The sequence below is a fragment of the Ahaetulla prasina genome, chromosome 3 (assembly GCF_028640845.1).
Source record: "Ahaetulla prasina isolate Xishuangbanna chromosome 3, ASM2864084v1, whole genome shotgun sequence".
Classification (NCBI taxonomy): Eukaryota; Metazoa; Chordata; class Lepidosauria; order Squamata; family Colubridae; genus Ahaetulla; species Ahaetulla prasina.
Window position 1 is genome coordinate 101,789,761 of NC_080541.1, and position 22,995 is coordinate 101,812,755.

The 22,995-nt window shown below is 41.8% G+C and overlaps 1 protein-coding gene across 2 annotated transcripts in view; it reads right to left on the reverse strand.

Moving 5' to 3' along the window:
• The window catches only part of LPCAT1 (lysophosphatidylcholine acyltransferase 1), a 59,413-nt gene that overhangs the window by 15,050 nt on the left and 21,368 nt on the right, over positions 1-22,995 (reverse strand). For both annotated transcript variants that reach the window (XM_058177599.1, XM_058177598.1), the window contains 4 exons: positions 15,676-15,736; positions 13,785-13,843; positions 6,543-6,577; positions 4,609-4,663 (listed from right to left, as the gene is read on the reverse strand). In XM_058177599.1, coding sequence (XP_058033582.1) covers positions 4,609-4,663; positions 6,543-6,577; positions 13,785-13,843; positions 15,676-15,736 — 210 coding nt within the window. The remainder of the gene's footprint in view (positions 1-4,608; positions 4,664-6,542; positions 6,578-13,784; positions 13,844-15,675; positions 15,737-22,995) is intronic.

The following is a 22,995-nucleotide window of genomic DNA, read 5'->3' on the forward strand; positions in this document are numbered from 1 at the left end:
TGTCTCTAACTTTGTAATAAGGTTTCCTGTCACTGCAGTTATTCCATTTCCCCCCATCATTCAAGCCTTTAAACTGGGAAAACCCTTTTTATTTAAAAGAGCACTCAAGATGTGAAATGAATTTCTTTTCTGCCTCTGGGTACGGTACACCACTTTAAGATACACAAAAAAATAAAACATTGTAATAAAACAGGAAAAAACCCAAAACATTTCCTAAATGTAAGCCAAAGTAATGCTATCATGTTTACAATAGTGGTGAATATCTGTAACTCGGCTGTTGGATCAGGGTGGAGGTTCGTTCTCTGAGCTTGAGGGTTGGTTTCCCCACATTTTGTTACCAGATCTTCAGCAGAATTTAGGGAGTGTCTGTATATGTACTGTATATTCTACTGTTTATAAGGGCTTCCGACCCTTCACCCTTCAACCAGCACTTCACCTACCAATGACCCTCACCTGATGTGACCCTCACCTGACATGACCTCCACATCACAAGACCCATTGACCACACAAAGCTCTTATGAGCAGAACACTGACGAATGAACCTCCACCCTCAATATTATCATGTTATCAAATCCCTGACAAACTAACTTATTTCTGCATATCTACAGCCAGTAAGAGTTGATACCCCTCTGGGAATCCATTATTTATTTATTTATTAATTAAACTTTTATACCGCCCTTCTCCCGAAGGACTCAGGGCAGTGTACAGCCTTCATTTAAAACAATTAATATACATATTAAAATAACAATTAAAAAGCTTATTCAATAAAAGGCCGAAATTAAAACCGTCCAATTGACCATATAAAATACCCAGTAAAATTACAATTAAAAATTAAAAATTTAGAATTTAAAAATCAGGCCAGTCCCGCTTGAATAAATAGATAAGTTTTCAGTTCCCGGCGAAAGGTCCGAAGGTCAGGCAATTGGCGTAAACCGGGGGGAAGTTCGTTCCAGAGGGTAGGTGCTCCCACAGAGAAGGACCTTCCCCTGGGGGCCGCCAGCCGACACTGCTTGGCGGACGGCACCCTGAGAAGACCCTCTCTGTGAGAGCGTACGGGTCGGTGGGAGGCATGTGGAAACAGCAGGCGGTCCCGTAAGTACCGGGCCCTAAGCCATGGGCGCTTTGAAGGTGGTAACCAAAACCTTGAAGCGCACCCGGAAGACCACAGGTAGCCAGTGCAGACTGCACGGGAGTGGTGTTACCTGGGAGCAACATGGTGCTCCCTCAATCACCCGCGGAGCTGCATTCTGGGCTAACTGGAGTCTCCGAGTACACTTCAGGGGTAGCCCCATGTGAGAGCATTGCAATAATCCAGTCAGTGGCGAGCATGAGTGACCGTGCATAAGGCATCCCGGTCGAGAAAGGGGCGCAACTGGCGGACCAGGCGAACCTGGTAAAAAGCTCTCCTGGAGACGGCCGTCAAGTGATCTTCAAACGACAGCCGTCCATCCAGGAGAACGCCCAAGTTGCGCACCCTTTCCGTTGGGGCCAGTGACTCGCCCCCAACAGTCAGCCGCGGTTGCAGCTGACTGTACCGGGATGCCGGCATCCACAGCCACTCCGTCTTGGATGGATTGAGTCTGAGTCTGTTTCTCCCCATCCAGACCCGTACGGCCTCCAAACAACGGGACAGCACTTCGACAGCTTCGCTGGGGTGGCCTGGGGTGGAAAAGTACAGCTGGGTATCATCAGCGTACAGATGATAACTCACCCCAAAGCCACTGATGACCTCGTAGCGGCTTCATGTAGATGTTGAACAGGAGGCGAGAGAATCGACCCCTGCGGCACCCACAAGTGAGGCGCCTGCGGCGATCTCTGCCCCCCTGTCAACACCGTCTGCGACCGGTCGGAGAGGTAGGAGGAGAACCACCGATAAACGGTGCCTCCCACTCCCAACCCCTCCAACCGGCGCAGCAGGATACCATGGTCGATGGTATCAAAAGCCGATGAGCGATCCAACAGGACCAGGGCAGAGGAGCAACCCCTATCCCTGGCCCTCCAGAGGGCATCCACCAACGCGACCAAAGCTGTCTCCGTGCTATACCCGAGCCGGAAGCCAGACTGGAACGGGTCTAGATAGACAGCTTCCTCCAGGTACTGAGGAAACTGCCGTGCCACCACACTCTGTACAACCTTCGCCACAAAGCGAAGGTTGGAGACTGGACGATAATTACCCAAGATAGCTGGGTCCAGGGAAGGCTTCTTGAGGAGGGGTCTCACCACCGCCTCTTTCAAGGCGGCGGGAAAGACCATAGTTAGATACTGCTATAGAAAACACTTTCTCTGATGTACTCATCAGTTTAATTCCTTTTTATGGGACATACACTAGGAAACATACAACAGGAACTCTAAGAAACATGTAAATGATAGCGAGGCTCATGGCAATAGATGAGCAACAGGTATTTTGGCCCAAGGCAATTTAGGCTTAATTTTTAATAATAGTTCATTCAAAACTGGGCATAGTTTGTACAAGAAACTTCTGCCTGCCAAATTTTATAGATGCTAAAGTTCTTTGATCACTTTTCAAAGGCAACGCTGGGGTGAATATTGTAATTAAGACATGGATCACTTTGGCTTGATATTTTCCTCTCAAGAAATGTAACTGCGCAAAACTAGACAATCTTATCCTGAATATAATAGCTGTCTGATCTTTCAAGATAAATACAGCATCTAAGAACAAGAGACATCATACATTAATGACTCAAATCCAATATCAGTTAAACATTTCAGAATATTACTTCGTTATTGCTTAAGCTAAACTTAGATTGGAAAGCTTTCAAATGATAAACTTCATCCAAAATCATCATAATCAAGAAAGCCACTATTTTCATTACTCCTTCTAAGATCTTATTTATAAATAAAGTTGAGAAAATTAGCTGAGTAGTAGTATTCAAGAGAGCTTCTTTGATAATGATCTCAAAAATATTACTTCAGAAAGGATAGAACAGTCTTTTTTCTTTTTAAATAAGCCATTACAAAACTCATATCCCCAGCAGTGTTCTCTTGTCAGCCAGAAAGATTATGTAAGTATCAAACATTAGCTGGTCTCATTCTTTTAAACATCTTGTCCACTTCCAAATAGTTTACTTATCAGAATTAGCTAAATGATTGCTTCAGTTGTCATTCCAATATCTACTCAAAATGTAGAGACAAAGTTGAAGTAATTCAAAGTAATTTCTTTAACAATATTCTTTAAAAATTACAATAGTGATTTTTTCCTTACTATCTTGGATTCAAAATATAATAGACATCTGAAATAACTTGAGTGAACAATGTTTGCAAATACATTGGAGACACAAAAGAATATTGTGTCTACCCACTACCTATCAGTCTAAATTGTCGTGTATGCTAAGAAATAGCTACACAAATAGTTCAGAAATTGCTAATTTGCTTCAAATTACAATGTAATTTTTATGAATTATTAAGTGAAGAACTAAAAATATTTAATATAGAATAATTAACTATTTTAAAAGGTATATTTTAAAGAAAAAACACACCATTTTGCAAAGAATATATGTATGTTGTAGGGATTGTGCTACAATAAAATAAAGCAGAATATAAGGAATTTTCTTTGAGAAAAATCAAAAGCAACTGTTCTTTGTGAGAATGATTGAATTGTATCATGAAATTGCAGTAAAAGAAAGTCAAACAAAATTCACTACTTTTATATTTTGGTCTTAAGAATTTTAAACAATTTGGTAATAAAAGAATAATTAAAATCCCATTAGTTAAAGGTGTAATGACAAAATGACATTAATAAAAAGTTATCTGAAGATGTCTCATTCCCTCTTGTACTTTCCATACAGATCAGTAAAAGCTAGGCATCATTAGTAGTAAGAAATTTGTACTGTACTGAAGTGAGAGTGTATTAATAAACAGAGATGTGTGGCTTTATATTTTGATAGAAAACTTATTTGTTTGATTTTCATGAAAGGAAATATTCCTTGAAAATAACTCTATAGGATATTGAAGAAGATGTCTCAGGAAAGTCTGATAGGAGAAAGCCAAATGTTAAATGTAAAGCTTGGTTTAGCTAAAATTGTGGGTTGGTTTAATTACTCCTTTGAAGTTGAGTAAAAATACTTATTATGATAAAAAAAGTTATACATCTCCATTATTATGTTCTACTGCACATAAACATAGAAAGATCATCACTAAAAGGGAGTTGTGTTTTTTTTATTTCTCTCTTCCAATATCTATGCAGTAAAGTGTAGATTACCGTATATACTCGAGTATAAGCCGAGTTTTTCAGCACGTTTTTTGTGCTGAAAAACGTCCCCTCGGCTTATACTCGAGTATATACGGCTTATACTCGAGTTGTTGTTTTTTTCCTTTTTTTCACATTATACCGGCCGGCGCGAACTTGGCGGGCTTTTGCTTTAGCGCGGGGAAGCCCTGCCGGTGCAGTGAGAGGGCGGGGCGGGGGAGCCGCCAGCCTTCTCGGCCGAGGGAGGTTTCGCCGGTAGGTGCCTCATTTCCCACCCTCGGCTTATACTCGAGTCCCCAGTTTACCCCAGTTTTTGGGGTAAAATTGGGGACCTCGGCTTATACTCGGATCGGCTTATATTCGAGTATATACGGTAATTACACTTGTGTTATTATACTTACCTCTATTTCCACAAAATTATGAAACTGACATAAGGTAAGCCACAGAATCGTTAACCTTAAGAATAGAAGAATAGAATAGATTAAAACTTTAATGTCACTTTAAATGTACACTAATCAGCATACATTAAAGTGAAATTTTGTTATATTCAGCTCTCAAAAGACAACCATTATGATACACCCACGTACCCACACACAGAGAAACATCAGTCTAGTTCGAATGTATACATATACATAGCAAAAAAAAAAACTTCTAAATTTACAAGGTGGGTGGCATAAGGAATAATACTATTACGGAATTTAGTAGTCCTGCTATAGATACTACCGGTACAAAATCTCTTCCCAGAGGCTAGCAACAGAAACAGACTGTGAAGTGGGTGTCTGAGGTCTCTAACAATAATTCAAGTGCTAAGCACATAGTGCTTATAAGCAGTATCCTGAATAATGGGAAACGAGCTTCCTATATCTCCTTAGCTGTCCTTATCACTCTCTATATGGACCTTTTATCTAAGGCACTGCTGCCACCAAACCAAACAATGATGAAGTTTGTTAAAATGCTCTCAAATCGTGCCTCTGTAAAAAGTGGCCAGGACTGAAGGAGAAAGATGTGTTCTCCTCATCCGATGCAGGAAATGCAAATGGTAGTTTGCACACTTCACTTAAGATGAAAAAAATCTTGTCATTTGATAAGTTCATATACTATGATCAGTTCTGTTGTTCACATTAACATTTTTGAGCTTGAAACAACTAGTGTTCCAATGTTTTTGTTTTGTCTATTCTTGAAACAAAACTCAGGACTTTTCAAATATATGGGCTCTTTTATGTCTCATGATTGGTACATTTTGTGACTCATTATTAGGTTACTTTTTTTCTACCTAGCAAATGCACCAATCAGCACTGTCATGCACCTAATGCTATTGATTTAGGCTAAAGGTATGTAGGCTAGAGGTGTATCATGAGCTGGCATACTAGAGAAACTACATGGTTTAGCATGTGAAAAGCCATGTTCTGCTGCTGGAGAGAAAATTACTACAAATAATTTATTATGACTGAAATAGACTGCTACAACAGCTTTGCGGAAAAGTATATACTGATATCTAACTTAGGCAACTTTATCTATTCCCTTGAATTCCATTCTAGTATTGTGCTTTCATTTTAGTTCTAAATAAAAAATTAAATTTAAATCTTTAAACATTCTCCCATTAAAGATAAGAACATCTCTCCTTAAACTCCTTCAACTTTTGTACCATGAACCTGCCTTTAAGGAGAAATTAATTATTTCAGCTGGATGCATACTAATATTACTATCTCCGCTATGCTGGTTGGTAGGCTATATACACTTTAAAGAGAGCCTTTCACACAAAGATGCATAAAGCTCACGTAGCAGCTTTGTATTTTCAACTTCCAGACTCAAACAGCATTAGTGACCCTTATTAAAAAATATCACCACAGCCAATTCTAATGAAAACTGTGTAGCAAATAGCAGTCAGTACTGAATATCACTCTCCTCCCGTTTGCAACATTAGAATAAGAAATGAGGGAGCAAGGATCATGTTCTAAGCTCCCTTTTTTCCTATGGTTGGGATATTTGAAATATTTCAATGTAATATAGCCAGTTCAGGAAATTGGGATAAGATTTTCAAGTTGCACTGTTTGCTCTGAGGTCAAAACAAAACACATTTTTCATTTCATACAAAATCCTACAGGTATTGACAATGCATTCTATTTGTTTTAAAAGAGAATGCAAAGAGAACACGCCTCAAACAACATTAACAATTCTCAGAATAATCAGATCAGTTTGGGTCCCAATTGTCAGTTTTTATTTTAGAAATAGTAAGTCACTGCCATTTACATCAGAGCAGAAAATAATTTGGAGAGTGAATGTCACACTAAATCTTAGCGTAATAAATAAGTCAAATAGTACATCACTGACTTACGCTCCTGGACCTTGCCATGTCCATGTAATTGTATCCTATAAAACAAAATAATTGTTTTAAATATAGGTGTCACAGCTTCGTGTTGCCCTACCCTCAATATATTAACAGGCTTCAACAGAAAAACAGCATCCCTTTAACAGTAGATAGATATGATACATTAATCACAGTATCATTTTAAAGTTTTTGAAAATGATTTTTTTTTTTGTAATTAGAAATATAAAGCCAGGAGTTAAACTTTACACATTAATTTTATGTCTTCCACAAATAACATTTCTATTAGAAATATTAGAAATAGAAGTATTAGAAATAAAAATTTAATCTATACTCTCAGAAATAAGATTTCAAGGCAGATAAAATAATGAAGCATTACAATGGATATCTATTCCAAGAAATGTGGGGCACAAGTCCAGGACCAATGGAACAGAGGACCCTCAAAAAATGCCACAGGCAGTAATGGCATGTCAGCATATTATCTAACAGAAAATTGTACTGACTGAATTGATTCTGCAGTCATGGGCTATTTTAATCTGAAGCATTTCTTTCCACTGTGGGAGACTGGCAGCACTGCTGTATGGTGCTAGCATAATATAGGCTAATTCAATCACTGTTCCTTTATTCTTATTGGGCCTTCCTTCCCAGAGTGGAATGAATATTTCAAAGAAAAATCTTTTCATGCTATGCAATTATCCACAACTTAAAGCCAAAATGTTGAATGGGCTAGCAGAGGATTAGAGGAGGAGAAGTAAGAAGGAAATTGAGAAGTGAGAGTGAAAAGTGGACGTCAACAGCACAAATGAAATAAAGTGCTCAATAAGAATAGAATAGAATAGAATAGAATAGAATTTTATTGGCCAAGTGTGATTGGACACACAAGGAATTTGTCTTGGTGCATATGCTCTCAGTGTACATAAAAGTGTACATATAACATTTGTGTACATACAACATTTACATACAACATTTGCAACACAATTGATGATCAATATACCAATATAAATCATAAGGATTGCCAGCAACAAGTTATAGTCATACAGTCATAAGTGGAAAGAGATTGGTGATGGGAACTATGAAACAATTAATAGTAGTGCAGCTTCAGTAAATAGTCTGACAGTGTTGAGGGAATTATTTGTTTAGCAGAGTGATGGCCTTCGGGAAAATGAAACTGAGGAGTTAGCCAGAGAGATATGGAAGACGACACCTTGCCTAGTCCGTTCAAAGGCATTCTACCCCTCTATAATTCTGATTACTACTGGAAACATTCCCCCACCTACTCAGGTTAGATAAGTGTGAAGAAATTCTGCCCAAATTACAATCCCATTTTTAATTTTGCTTGCTCTATGCTTGACTGCTGTTCTGCGAATATGAAATTAACATCCCTTAATTTGAAGCTTAAAGTATCAGCTGTACTTATACCAAAACACTTTTTTCTAACCAGCACAATAAATGTTATCCCCTACCCAATCAGATTCCTCTAAGACAGACTATTGCTTGGAACGAGTGCTAAACTGGTATGAACAGGTCTTCTGATTGCCCATCACAGATAAAAGACTAATAATTTGTTACACTTATTTCTTATAAAAATCTCAATCTTAGAAGGGTTTTTACTTTGCCTTGTTGTTGCAGTGTGTTCCCTTTAGCTGTCTTACAACAATCATTTTTCAGAATGCTTATGCTTTTATAACATTGGGCAAGTTGAAAGCACTTCACTTTCTCTGTTTACTGTAGTATTTCTCAACCTTAGCAACTTTAAGATATGTGGACTTCAAGTCCTAGAATTCCCTAGCCGTGGGTAGAAATCTAAATAGAAGTTATTTAGATTTCTACCCATGGCTAGGGAATTCTAAGACTTAAGTTATCAAGGTTAAAAAACACTGGTCGACATTACTTATTTTATAGAGATATTCAAAGCGCTCTTCCTTTTCCATTATCTTCTAGGCTGCTTCTATATACATAGCTATAAGTCCATGAATGTAATTTTCTTATATAATATAGCTAAATGTTGTATAGCCAGATGCAAAATTAACAGATCTAATTGCTACCTTATACCCACACTGGTGTTCTTAACCTATAGTACTACAGGGTTTGCTATAAGTTTGCTTAGATAAATCAAGTGCTATTTTATCTGCGCATGTCCAAGATGGCGCCGTGCCGCTGAACGGGTGATGCGGCGACGGGCCTTTTTTGGACCTGACCGGGCTGGGGGGGGGTCTTTTTGAGAGCTTGGACCCCCCCGCCCGGGTAGAGGGCAGTGCTGGCAGTCGGAGGATGGGAGGATTGAGGCTGGGCGGTTCCGGGTTGCTTCAGGAGGAGCCCCGGAGCGCTCTCCCCCCGGCAACGATATTGTTGGTGGCAGCGGCGACGGCCTGGCCTTTTTCAGCGGCGGCGGCCGGGCTTCTTCGGATTCTTCGGCGGCGGCGGCGGCGGCCGGACTTCGCGTGGCTTCGGGAGGAGCCTTAGAGCTCTCTCCCCCCGGCTGCGGTATTGTCGGCGGTGGTGGCAGCCTGGCCTGGCCTTTTCCAGCGGTGGCGGCAGCGGCGGCCGGGCTTTCAGCAGCGGTGTCGGCATCCTGGCTTGGCGTTGCTTCGGGAGGAGCCCCGGAGCTCTCTCCCCCCAGCGGCAGTATCATCGGCGGCGGCGGTGGCCTGGCTTGACCGGTCTGGCGATGGCCTGGCGATGGCCTGGCTTGATGGTGGGCAGCTGGGCCCGGTGAACTGGCTTGGTGGTCGGAGCCGGTAGCATGGCCCAGCAGGCCCGGTGGGTGAGTGGCCTATTCCAGCGGCCTAGCGGCCTGGCTTAGTTGTCGCAAACAGGCCCGATGGATGCCTTCTTTGTGTCACCTTGAAGGCCGTCCACGGGCCTAGTGGACGCCCCCCTCTTTATCACCTTTACCATCTAGAGGACGTCTATGGGCCGCCTGTGGGGGGACCTTTTTAAGATCTTCGCTTCCCCCTCGGACTTTGGGAGAGAGATGGCTTGGCGGTTGATCGGCTTGGCCCAGTAGGTGCCCGTGTGGCCTGGCGGTTTGACGGCCTCCCCCTTCCTCTTCAGACCACCCCTCGGGACTGTGTATGAGGGGTTGGTGAACTGACTGAATCATGGCAGTTTTATCCATCTACCGCCTAAGAACTATTCCTCAGCTGTTGCTCACCCGGAATTGCTGGTGTTGTCAGTTACCATCTTGACTGGTCCAGGATGGGCCTGCTTGCCGGACTCTTACTATGCGGACATTCACAGCGGCTGACCTTCTTGTCCTGCGAGATTCCCCTCTCTCATGGGTTTGGCCCCCCACATTATCGAGGGCCCATCTTGAGGACGGGTTTTGGAACCCCAAGAGGTGGCATGCCAAAAATAGGAGACTTAGGGGATTTTTAATTAACTGTTTTAATCGTTTTTTAAAGGGGAGTTTTAATGGGAATTTTAAGGAGAGGGTGGAAATTGACGGGTTTGGGTTGGGGGGGCGGGGGGGAAACCTGTCGGGGGGGAGACGAGTCCAGCAAGTATTCGCGGCGGTAATTTAATAGGTCCGAGGGTGGCGGGGGAGGGTCTCGTTCTAGTTTATCAGGGATCTGTTATCAATACGGTATGTGGGAGAGGCAGATATGGCGGAAGGGGAGGGCACATCAGGTTTTGGGGGCACGCCCTCACTATTTAAGAGCGATTGCGTGCTCCGGCCCCCCTGAATTATCCCGTTCCCCGAGTGGCCAGAGTACCTGGGACTTGGGCCTTCGGCTGATGTTATGTAATGCAAGATCCGTGGTTAATAAAGCCCCCCTGATTTCAGATCTAATTCAGGAAGGGACCACAGACGTTATGGGCATTATGGAAACCTGGTTGGGCACTGAAGGGGGGGTTCCCCTAGTAGAGATGTGCCCACCAGGTTTCCGAGCATTCCATCAGCCGAGGGCCCAAGGTAGGGGTGGCGGGGTGGCGGTTATTATTAGGGAGAGTCTGGAACCGAGGGAGACCACTGTGCCTCAGATAGCTGGGTGTGAAACCCTCTATGTGAAGTGGGGTCGTAGGACTCAGGTGGGCTTGTTGATCACGTATCTGGCTCCTTGCTGCGTGACAACAGCCCTGCCCGAGTTGTTGGAGTTGCTGGCTGGGTTGGCAGTTGAAACCCCTAGACTGTTGGTCATGGGGGATTTCAACTTGCCATCAATTGGCACGGCATCCTCGATCGCTCGGGAGTTCATGGCTTCCATGACAGCCATGGACCTGACTCAATTAATTGATGGCCCTACTCACATTGGGGGTGGCACCCTAGACTTGGTTTTTATCTCTGGCCAGTGCTGAATGATCTGATTTTAAATGATTTAGTTATTGAACCTTTGTCATGGTCAGATCATTTTCTCCTTCGTCTGGACTTTCAGACCGCTACCCACCGCCGCAGGGAGACGGAAACAATACGTTGGTTCCGTCCCAGGCGCTTGATGGACCCTGAGAGGTTCCTGATGGAGCTTGGGCCGTTTCCCGAGAACCTGGCCCATGGCACGACTGAAGAACTAGTCGTGGCCTGGGAACAGGCCGCGGCTGGAGCTTTGGACCGTGTCGTGCCTTTGCGGCCTCTGACCCGGCGTCGGTTTCAACCAGGTCCTTGGTTTTCTGAGGAGCTGAGGGAGATTAAACGCCGGAGAAGATGCCTAGAGAGTGCCTGGAGATCCAGCCATTCTGAGTCTGACCGGACACAAGTTAGGTCCTTTATCAGGACCTACCTAGTGGCATTGAGGGATGCGAAACGTTCTTACTTTTCCTCCCTCATTGCGTCGGCAGATAACCGCCCGGCCGCCCTGTTTCGGGTGCCCCGCTCTCTCCTTCATCAGGAGGCGCGGGATGACCCTTTGCAGTGGGGGGACCCATTACAAGGGTGTGCCGAGTTTAACGGTTATCTATACGATAAAATCGTTCAGCTTCGGGACGGATTGGATCAAAATTGGGTAGATCCGGACGAGAGTTTTGAGACCTGTCTTGTTGAGAGTGTTTGGGATGGTTTTTACCCTGTGACTCCCGAGGACATGGACAGGTTGCTGGGAAGACTGAATGCCACCACATGTTTACTGGATCCGTGCCCCTCCTGGTTGGTGCTGGTCATGCAGGAGGTGACACAAGGCTGGCTCCAAGGGATTATAAATGCTTCTTTGCGGGAGGGGGTCTTTCCCGCTGCCTTGAAAGAGGCAGTGGTGAGACCTCTTCTCAAGAAGCCTTCCCTGGACCCGGCTGTTTTAGGAAATTATCGTCCGGTCTCCAACCTTCGCTTTACGGCGAAGGTTGTAGAGAGTGTGGTGGCATGTCAGCTACCCCAGTACCTGGATGAAACTGTCTATCTGGACCTGTTCCAGTCCGGCTTTCGGCCCGGGTACAGTACGGAGACGGCTTTGGTCGCATTGGTGTATGATCTCTGGAGAGCCAGGGATAAGGGTTACTCCTCTGCCCTGGTCCTATTAGACCTCTCAGCGGCTTTCGATACCATCAACCATGGTATCTTGCTGCGCCGGTTAAAGGGGTTGGGAGTGGGAGGCACCGTTTATCGGTGGTTCTCCTCCTACCTCTCTGACCGGACGCAGACGGTGTTGACAGGGGGGCAGAGATCGACTCCGAGGCGCCTCATGGTGCCACAGGGATCGATTCTCTCGCCTCTCCTGTTCAACATCTACATGAAGCCACTGGGTGAGATCATCAGTGGTTTTGGGGTGAGATACCAATTGTATGCTGATGACACGCAGCTGTACTTTTCCACCCCAGGCCACCCCAACGAAGCTATCGAAGTACTGTCCCGGTGTCTGGAAGCCGTACGGGTCTGGATGGGGAGGAACAGGCTCAATCTTAATCCCTCCAAGACGGAGTGGCTGTGGATGCCGGCACCCTGGTACAGTCAGCTGCAGCCGCGGCTGTCTGTTGGGGGCGAGTCATTGGCCCCGATGGAAAGGGTGCGCAACTTGGGCGTGCTCCTGGATGGGCGGTTGTCTTTCGAAGACCATTTGACAGCCGTCTCCAGGAGAGCTTTTTATCAGGTTCGCCTGATCCGCCAGTTGCGGCCCTTCCTGGACCGGGATGCCCTATGCACGGTCACTCATGCTCTTGTTACCTCTCGCCTGGACTATTGCAATGCTCTCTACATGGGGCTCCCCTTGAAGAGCACCCGGAGACTCCAGTTAGTCCAGAATGCGGCTGCGCGGGTTATTGAGGGAGCGGTTCGGAGCGCCGATGTAACACCTATCCTGCGCAGACTGCACTGGCTGTCTGTTGTCTTCAGGGTGCGCTTCAAGGTGTTAGTTACTACCTTTAAAGCGCTTCATGGCTTAAGACCGGGATACCTACGGGACCGTCTACTGCCAACGTATATCTCCCAACGACCAGTGCGCTCTCACAGAGAGGGGCTCCTCAGGGTGCCGTCAGCCAAGCAATGTTGGCTGGCGGCCCCCAGGGGGAGGGCCTTCTCTGTGGGGGCTCCTACCCAATGGAATGAGCTTCCCCCTGGACTCCGACAAATACCTGACCTTAGGACCTTCCGCCGCGAACTTAAAACCTACTTATTTCGTCTTGCTGGACTTGCTTAAATTTTAAATTATCAAATTGATTTTATGGGTTTTAAATTTTTGTAAATTTTAGAGGGTAATATTTTATCTATAAGTAGCCATATCAAATAGGTTTTTTAAGGGTTGTTCTTAGTTTTGTATTGTTGTTTTTTCCTGTATTTTATTCTTGGCTGTACACCGCCCTGAGTCCTTCGGGAGAAGGGCGGTCTATAAATAAAAATATTCTATTCTATTCTATTCTATGTTACTATTATACAAGTATCATTTAAATCTTAATTATAATTAAGCTGATCACATCCAAAAGATTTTAGCTTTCTAGTAATTTTTTAATTTTGCATCACTATTTTTTAAATTTATGGTTACCATTTTCAAACTTTAAAGGCAAAGGTTATTTTTAATGGTATGATTATAATTGAATTATAATTATATAGTTATATAACTATAACTGAAATCGATAACCAAAATTATTACTGTTAACTTTGGAAAATGCCTGATTTGCTCTCTCACACTAAAGAATTGAGCCAGTTCATGCTGTACTGTACAGTATTTGTCTTGCAATAGAACATTAAAAAAAATCAACAGTCATCTAGTATTGGTCCTTTGCTTTTCAAGAAATAGATATGAGAATATACTTTCAAATAATTTCTTAATGTTTCCGCCAATAGACAGTATTATTTCAGATATTAATATACACAATCAGTACAATACATACCAGCTTGTTTGGATAACGTAAGATCACTGGTTGCACAGGTACTCCAGGGATAAATGCTCCTACAATATGCATAGGATACATATTTAATTACAACAATCTCTCACTCTAAGTTATTATGGCCTTAAAGAAAACTGAATAGATCTAAATCCAAGGAGAACCCACTAAAATCAGTGACCATTAAATTACTTACATCTAACTTAAGTACTGCTGATTTCAGTAACTCTGTTCTAAGCCTAATTAAGCCTGGACTTTGGATTGTATGAGGAATGGAGTATCTATCTTAACTAATACTTTAGCAGTGTTTATTTTCTAGACAATATAAACAAGTTTCTACTGACAGCAATATTCTCCTGCAAATATAATCCCTTAATGTTGATATATGTCTGTGGAGATTCTGAGTCCCTCAGGTCATGATTATCCCAAAAGTGCTTTTTTTTCTCCAAAAGGCAGCTGGATTTTTTTCTTGAAGACATTTTTCCTTGATGTTGATATATATATACATATACATACATACATACATACATATATATATTCCCAGAATGGACAGAGCAGAAGTTCTATTAAAGCTTGTTCATTGGAATATACATAGTGTTTTGAAAAAGAAATATTACAAGATGAAACAGGTGGTTCTGCCCCTTTTAGAAGAGTTTTAAGTTTTAAATAATTTTGATTTGAGTCTAAATTAAACATTCTGGACTCAAATTAGAGCCATTTCAACCCAAAAATACTTCGAGAATGGAATAACCAGATGAAATAACCCATTTTATGCTCAATGTTCTTTGAATCTGAAGTGTATTGCATATCTTTATATTTTTTTTCCAATGATACAATTTTTTTTTAAAAAAAGGAAAAGAAATCTGTTTTATATAGATTTTCCACATACCTGTAGATTTTAAGTTTATGGCTTACAAATATTTATGTGAATGTAATTGACATTATTATTGATAATCTCAATGGAAGAGTTATTAGATGGAAGAAAAATGAATTATAAATAAAATGTATAATTGGAAAATTAGAAAGACATCCTAAGTGAACAAATCAAAACTGTTTTATGTGTTTTTCAGTTTTTGCGATGCAAAAATTAACATCATCTTTGGAAGCTTGCTAGTACCCTTCTAGATTTGCATTATTAACATTCCTATTTTGGTTCATCATTTTACCTTTCTCTTGAATTCAGCAATTTACCCATAGGAGTACAAAACTCTTTGAAGTCCTCTGTCAAAGTCTCAATGAAGGAGGACTTAGGGTGTTTATATAAAGACATTTTTAATTTCATTTGTATGTTATCCAGTTATTGAAACTGTTATTGAAATCTGTTAAACCAAACATTTCTCCTTAATTAAGAAGTTTCCAAATTTTAAGTTTTCTGTCTCTGAGAGCTTTAGGTCATGTCATTGGGGAAGGGACCAGAAATTGGTAGTATTAGGAAAGATTAATGCAATGCAGTCAATTATTGACAATACACAATCACAAAAATTTGGATTATAAATTCAAATTCAAATATATCCACATATTTCACAAGTTATGCAGTCTGAGTATTTTTAAAACATTTTCTTGAATGTCATAGCAGTAAGTAAACACGAAAGAACATACATCAAGAACAACCGTTGCATTTTTCCAAGGAACAGTCATGACGTTTTGCAAAGTTTTACGAATATTTGAATTTTTTAAAGAGGCTAATTATTTTTGGTCAATTAAATTCTGCAAGGCATAATATTTACATATGTATAAATGTTGTAAAAATACTCAGTAGTTACCCCACAAAGGAAAGAAACAGAAAAGGCCATACATATTTGCTGTAATGTAGGAAATGAAACTAAGCAATAATGAAAACTGAATTGCATGTTTCAAAATCCAAAACTATTAAAGGAAAGTTGTACAAAATACTTACCAGGTTTGAATGTAATTAGGCAGGATCGATTAGTACAGGTTCCTTCTGGAAATATCATTATCTTTAAAAAAAATCAAAAGGTCTGGTTAATATTTTTGGGCATCTGGTACATCACTTTAGGAAACATGTTTCAAATGCAGAATTTAGTCTTCAATTTGCTATTTGAGGCACTTGTAAAAGGAAAGTAGTAATCTCTGAAAGAATTCATGGAATGAGGTCTAGTGTCCATATAAGCACTCTCAATTTGGCATTGTAAAAGGCAGGAAGTACAATGAAATGTTTTCTCTCCATACACCCATTCCTTCTTATCTAAGGAGATAGCTCTTTACTGCTTAAAAAGAAAATACACTGTGAAAGCAGCCACTAATCCCATGATGGTGAACCTATGGCATGCATGCCAGACGTGGCACGCAGAACCTTCTCTATGGGCACGCATGCACCCAGACCAGCTCCAATTGCATTTCTCCATCGCGTTTCACTCGATTCCAACTTCTTCCGAAAGAAAAAGATTTCACGAAGTTGGAATTGATTGAACAAACTTTTTCACTTGTGCACTTCACAATGTGGAAGGTGGGGTCCTCCTCCTGAAGCCCATTACGATACAGAGCCACAATGTGACCCATGTGGCTCTTCCACCCCTCTGCTGTGGCTCCCTGTGGCCCTGTCGCGGCAGAGGGATGAAAAAGCTGTTGCTCTGTCATGGCGGTGGTGATGGATGGAGCCTTAGTGCGAAACGACCTGTACTTGCCTTTGTGTGGCAACAGCATTCCTCCTGGTACATTTGCTGTTGCCGCCAGCAAAGAGGGCTGGGAGAGAACGGCGGGAGTGGATCTTGCAGGGTGGGGGCCATACCCCGAGCCTGGCCTTCCTCCTCCCTCGGCAGGGCCAAGAGAAAGAAGGAGGCAGTTTGGGGAACTGTTCCCCTCCCCCAGCTGAGTGCTGAGCACAAAAGCCCAGAGGGGAGTGGGCTGGCCCAGCAGAAGTGCCCATTGGCGAGTGGGATGGTGGAGAGGCCTGGCCCGGATCTTGCAGCTGTCCCGCTTTTCGGCACCTCCAGATGTAAGCTGCCGCCTTTAAAATGCCATGCTTTTGAGGAAGTGGGCAGCAATGGCTGGGGCCGCGGGGGCATCGCAGGCGTCAGGGCCGCTCCCCCTCCCTCAGCAAGCCGGGCCTGGAGAAGTGCGGAGAGTTGCAGGCCGAGTGCTGGAGCACCAGAAAGTCACCCCATGTCGCCCCAACACGTGTTTCCAGCACACACTCCTCTGTCCTGAAGTGGGACTGAGTGCGGGGTAGGGGGAAGTGAGCAGGGGGAAGGGTAGTGGGGCTTCTAGGAAGAGAAGCCCAGCTGACTTTCCTTTTGGCGTGGGGTGGGGAAAGACCCAATAAAAATCCAATTTCCCCCAATAAATGGGGAAAATAAAGGCCCGGCAGTCCAAAGTCCAAAAAGGGGGGTGGGGTCTGTTCATCAGAGGATCAGAGAAGAAATCAGTTGAAATCTGGGTGGGAGGCAATGATCTGCCTGGGACTCTTCTTCCCTCCCCCTTAGATTCCCCCCTCCCAGCTTTCTTCCCTAGCCTCTTTTTAAGGGGAGGGGGAAGCAAGGTGGGACAATAGTATTTAAAAGGCTGTGAGGGGAGTTAGGGTTAGGATTTATTAAAGATGGGGATGGGGAAAAGATGCCATTCCTTTCCCAAGGACCCAGGGAAAGTGGAATAAAAATAGGTGTGTGTGTGTGTGTGTGTGTGTGTGTAAATAACAGCCACAAACAACAGCTACTGTTATTTTTGCTGAGAGCTTCTAAGCTACATAGCATTCTTTAATAAATACCAACAATAACGAACCATAATATACAGGATTAAAGGAAGGAAGGAAGGAAGGAAGGAAGGAAGGAAGGAAGGAAGGAAGGAAGGAGGATGTGATGGCCCACTAGAGTCTACTGCACTACACTCCCATCATTCCTGAGTTGTGCTGTTAACGAAATCCAGTGCCACCAGGGAGAAGTCAATTTGTGAAAGAGTGATTGAAATTCCTCACAAAACCTCATTATTCAGGTTAAATTGCCATGTTGGCACTTTATGATAAATAAGTAGGTTTTGGGTTGCAGTTTGGGCGCTTAGTCCCTAAAAGGTTCACCATCATTGCACTAATTTATCTCCTCAGAGCCCATGTTTGGAAATCCTTAAACTGCTTCCAATTCACGGAACTCACTTCCAGGAATGGCCAAACCATCCTTGCAATTTGTGGCCATAAATTGAGGAATACCTATATTAAATTGGAAGATGTTGAGAAAAAGGGAATACAATGATCACTATATTCATAAAAAAATGATAAATTGCTTGGTTCATTAAATTCAGAAAAAGAGACGTAATTCTATGAATCAGTAAGGAAATTCTTGGGGAAAAATACTCATATTTTCTAAGCTTGCTTTTCTCAGAAATGAATGCTGAGACTTTTCCCTTCTGAAGCACACAATTATTGCTCTAAAATCATTCAAATATTTACTATGTTTATAATATAGTAAACAAAAATGGTAAGTGTTTATTATAATTGCAGAAATGGAAGGCCTTTGAAAAGTCATGGATGTTTTATTACTAGGCTCTACAATGACCACATTCCATAAGCAAAGTGCTGCAATTACACAGCAAAGTAAGCCACAACAGGCTATTACAGCCTTCTTTTACGAAAGGTGAATAGAAACAGTTCATTTAGTGACCGTTCAAAGTTATAAGGGCACTGAACAAAGTGACTTATGATGCTTTTCACTTACAACCTTTGTAGCAGCCCCCCCCCCCGATCATGTGATCAAAATTCAGATGCTTGGCAATTGGTTCATACTTAATGACTGTTATAGCATCCTGGGGTCATGTGATCACTTTTTGCAAGCTTCTGACAAGCAAAGTTAATGGGGACGCCAAATTCACTCAACAGCCAGGTTACTAATTTATCAACTGGAGTGATTCACTTAACAACTGTGGCAAGAAATGTCGTAAAATGGGACAAAACTCACTTAAGTATCTCATTTAACAGAAATTTTGGCGTCAATTGTGGTCAAGTGGAGAACTGCCTGTATATGAATACCTATCCAGTGATCAGCAAATTCTGGTTCATTTCACAAGCTGGATAAGACAACCACCGCCCCCATTTCAAGGGCTCAATGAGCACTGTTGACAAATACTGCTGACAAAGAACTATACCAGCTTGCCACACTGACTTCATTCCTATGTCACATTCAGATAAGCTTATGATTGGAGAACATGCCAGCTATATGTCTCCTGAAAATAGATGTAGCTAATGCCTAGGCTTTGTTAGTGAATATAATATAGTGCCCAAATAAAGAATGTTGGTTTTGCTCGTAAGAAAACAGAATTAAGCTATTAACCAAATCAAAATTTCATTCCTAGATTTCCTTTTAACTGTCCTATGTTCCAAATCCTCAGAAATCTGATTAATCAAATGATTAATCAAACCAAAGAGTATTAATTCATATTCATTTACGAGAAAAATCAGTAGCCTGAACCAATGGATTCCTGATAATGCAAACCCAGCAAAGCACAGAAAAATTCAAGTGATCATGTATGAGAATTATAAGAATCGGTAGCGATGGCGGTGGGTGGCTTGGAGAACCGGTAGCAAAAATCCCTCTCTCCCTCCCTCCCCCCGCATGCCCAGCTGAGCCACACGATCATCAGAGGTTTTTTTTTAATTTTTAAAAGCATTTTTTCCTTCGGCCGAAAAAATGCTTTTAAAAGTAAAAAAAAAAGCCTCTGATGATCGCGCGGCTCAGCTGGGATTGTCAGAACCTTTTCAAAGTATTTTTTCTACAACCTCTTCGGCCAAAGAGGCTGTAAAAATGCTTTTAAAGGGTTCTGGCGATCAGGCAACTCACCTGGGACCATCAGAACCCTATAAAAGCATTTTTTCTACAACCTCTTCTGCCAAAGAGGCTGTAAAAAAAATGCTTTTAAAAGGCTCCTCTGGTGGTCCCAGGTGAATTGCCTGTTCATCAGAGGCTTTTAAAAACATTTTTTTTTTTTTTTCTTTTATCCAAAAAGTTTTTATTGGTCAAAAAAGGTAGCTTTTCTGAAAAAGGGGATGGGGTGAAAAAGGAGCAGGAGTGTTAAAATGGCAGCATCATGTGCAGGCCATGCCTACTCCAGCTCCACGAAGGGGGAAAACATTGCATACATCACATCAACATGTTGTGGTCCGCCAGCAGCCTGCGGAGCTCGCAGCGGAGTCGGATGAGGCTGAGGAAGAACATGGGCCATTCCTGGAAGCTGGGGAAGGCCGAAGAGGTTGTAGAAAAAATACTTTTAAAAGTAAAACAAAAATGGTAAGTGTTTATTATAATTGCAGAAATGGAAGGCCTTTGAAAAGTCATGGATGTTTTATTACTAGGCTTTACAATGACCACATTCCATAAGCAAAGTGCTGCAATTACACAGCAAAGTAAGCCACAACAGGCTATTACAGCCTTCTTTTATGAAAGGTGAATAGAAACAGTTCATTTAGTGACCGTTCAAAGTTATAAGGGCACTGAACAAAGTGACTTATGATGCTTTTCACTTACAACCTTTGTAGCAGCCCCCCCCGATCATGTGATCAAAATTCAGATGCTTGGCAATTGGTTCATACTTAATGACTGTTATAGCATCCTGGGGTCATGTGATCACTTTTTGCAAGCTTCTGACAAGCAAAGTTAATGGGGACGCCAAATTCACTCAACAGCCAGGTTACTAACTTATCAACTGGAGTGATTCACTTAACAACTGTGGCAAGAAATGTCGTAAAATGGGACAAAACTCACTTAAGTATCTCATTTAACAGAAATTTTGGCGTCAATTGTGGTCGTAAGTGGAGAACTGCCTGTATATGAATACCTATCCAGTGATCAGCAAATTCTGGTTCATTTCACAAGCTGGATAAGACAACCACCGCCCCCATTTCAAGGGCTCAATGAGCACTGTTGACAAATACTGCTGACAAAGAACTATACCAGCTTGCCACACTGACTTCATTCCTATGTCACATTCAGATAAGCTTATGATTGGAGAACATGCCAGCTATATGTCTCCTGAAAATAGATGTAGCTAATGCCTAGGCTTTGTTAGTGAATATAATATAGTGCCCAAATAAAGAATGTTGGTTTTGCTCGTAAGAAAACAGAATTAAGCTATTAACCAAATCAAAATTTCATTCCTAGATTTCCTTTTAACTGTCCTATGTTCCAAATCCTCAGAAATCTGATTAATCAAATGATTAATCAAACCAAAGAGTATTAATTCATATTCATTTACGAGAAAAATCAGTAGCCTGAACCAATGGATTCCTGATAATGCAAACCCAGCAAAGCACAGAAAAATTCAAGTGATCATGTATGAGAATTATAAGAATCGGTAGCGATGGCGGTGGGTGGCTTGGAGAACCGGTAGCAAAAATCCCTCTCTCCCTCCCTCCCCCCGCATGCCCAGCTGAGCCACACGATCATCAGAGGTTTTTTTTTAATTTTTAAAAGCATTTTTTCCTTCGGCCGAAAAAATGCTTTTAAAAACATTTTTTTTTTTTTTTCTTTTATCCAAAAAGTTTTTATTGGTCAAAAAAGGTAGCTTTTCTGAAAAAGGGGATGGGGTGAAAAAGGAGGAGGAGTGTTAAAATGGCAGCATCATGTGCAGGCCATGCCTACTCCAGCTCAGAGGAAAACATTGCACATCACATCAACATGTTGTGGTCCGCCAGCAGCCTCGGCTGCAGTGAGTCGGATGAGGCTGAGGAAGAACATGGGCCATTCCTGGAAGCTGGGGAAGGCCGAAGAGGTTGTAGAAAAAATACTTTTAAAAGTAAAACAAAAAACAAAAAAAAGTTGGCAACGCCCACCCAGTCACATTACCCCCCCACACCAAGCCACACCCGCAGAACTGGTAGTAACAAATTTTACATTTCACCTCTGTGATAGACAATTTACATTTAAATTTCTATGGATCAGAAATTTACCTTAAACTCTAATTAATTTAGAAATAGCTAGATAAGAGTGCTTAAATATTTTAAATCCAACTTATATTTATTTGTTGCTGGCAGTCTTAGAACAATTGCTGCAACTGTATAAATAGTTCTGTTCATGGGAGTCTATTTATTGTTTTCAGAACCTACTCATGACTTTATTTTTAGTGGAATCCAATATAACAATCATATTCATTTTAAAGATCTTCAACACTTTTAATGGATTTCTAGTTTTTTATTTCAGCATATCAACCAATGACAATACTTTTCTGTTTAGCACCATGCTGGATCATTGGTTTTCTGCTCTATTTTCTCCCTCTTTCCTTTCTAAAAAGAAAAAAAAGTACTCAGCACAAATTCCTTTCAATTAAAGCCTATACCTGACCACACCAACTGGATACGTCACATTCTTTTCTGCTCCAATAAAAATCAAAATAAACATATGCTAATTGAGGCCCTTAAAATGGTTGGCCCTTAAAATAAATTGAGGTCCTTAAAATGGTTCCTATTAGATTCTTTCCTCTCCCTTTCTTTTAAAACAGCCACACAGTGAAAAAAGTGCTCCTACTCAGCAACTCTCCTCTGAGTGCTTACGTTGTGTACTGTGAAGACTGCAGGGGCTGTCATCCACTTAAGGCAATAAAATGAAGATGAAAACGTAGTTGGGGATGATATATAGAGCTGGAAGTAGCGTGAGAAGGAAGATGAGGCCAAGCACAAGCCCCACAATGTACTGTAGAACATCTAGGAAAGAAGGCGGCTGAGCGAAGATGATGGGAATCTGACAAAGGGACAGGACTGTAACCCAGACTTTCTGGTCAGCTCAATATGTCTGGCACACATGTTCTTTGCTCATCTGCCTGTGGTCCCCCCCCCCCATTTTGCTAATCCTAGATTAGTAGATGACTACAATTCCTAAGCCAAGGAGGCAGCTGTGCAAAAATACAGGTTTTAAAATAAAAAGATCATTCATCTCTCACAACTATGTGTATGCATATTTAAAAAATGATTGCACGAAAGTACCACAATTGCCCAAGAAAAGAAAAGGAAGCTCAAATGTCCTACTGTATGCAAGCAGAGGAAAAATGTAAATTGATCTCATAACCTGAAAACTCTCTTACCACTATTTGTAATATACTAGACTGAAATTCCAATCACTGTAAGTACCATATAAATAGTAAAATGAACAACCACTATAGAAAAGAGAACCATGATTCTCAAGCTCAGATATCTATTAAACACAAGAACTAGAATGCTAATGAATCACAAATTTCATTCAAATGAATTATCAATTATTTCAAATTTGTTATTATAACATAATAA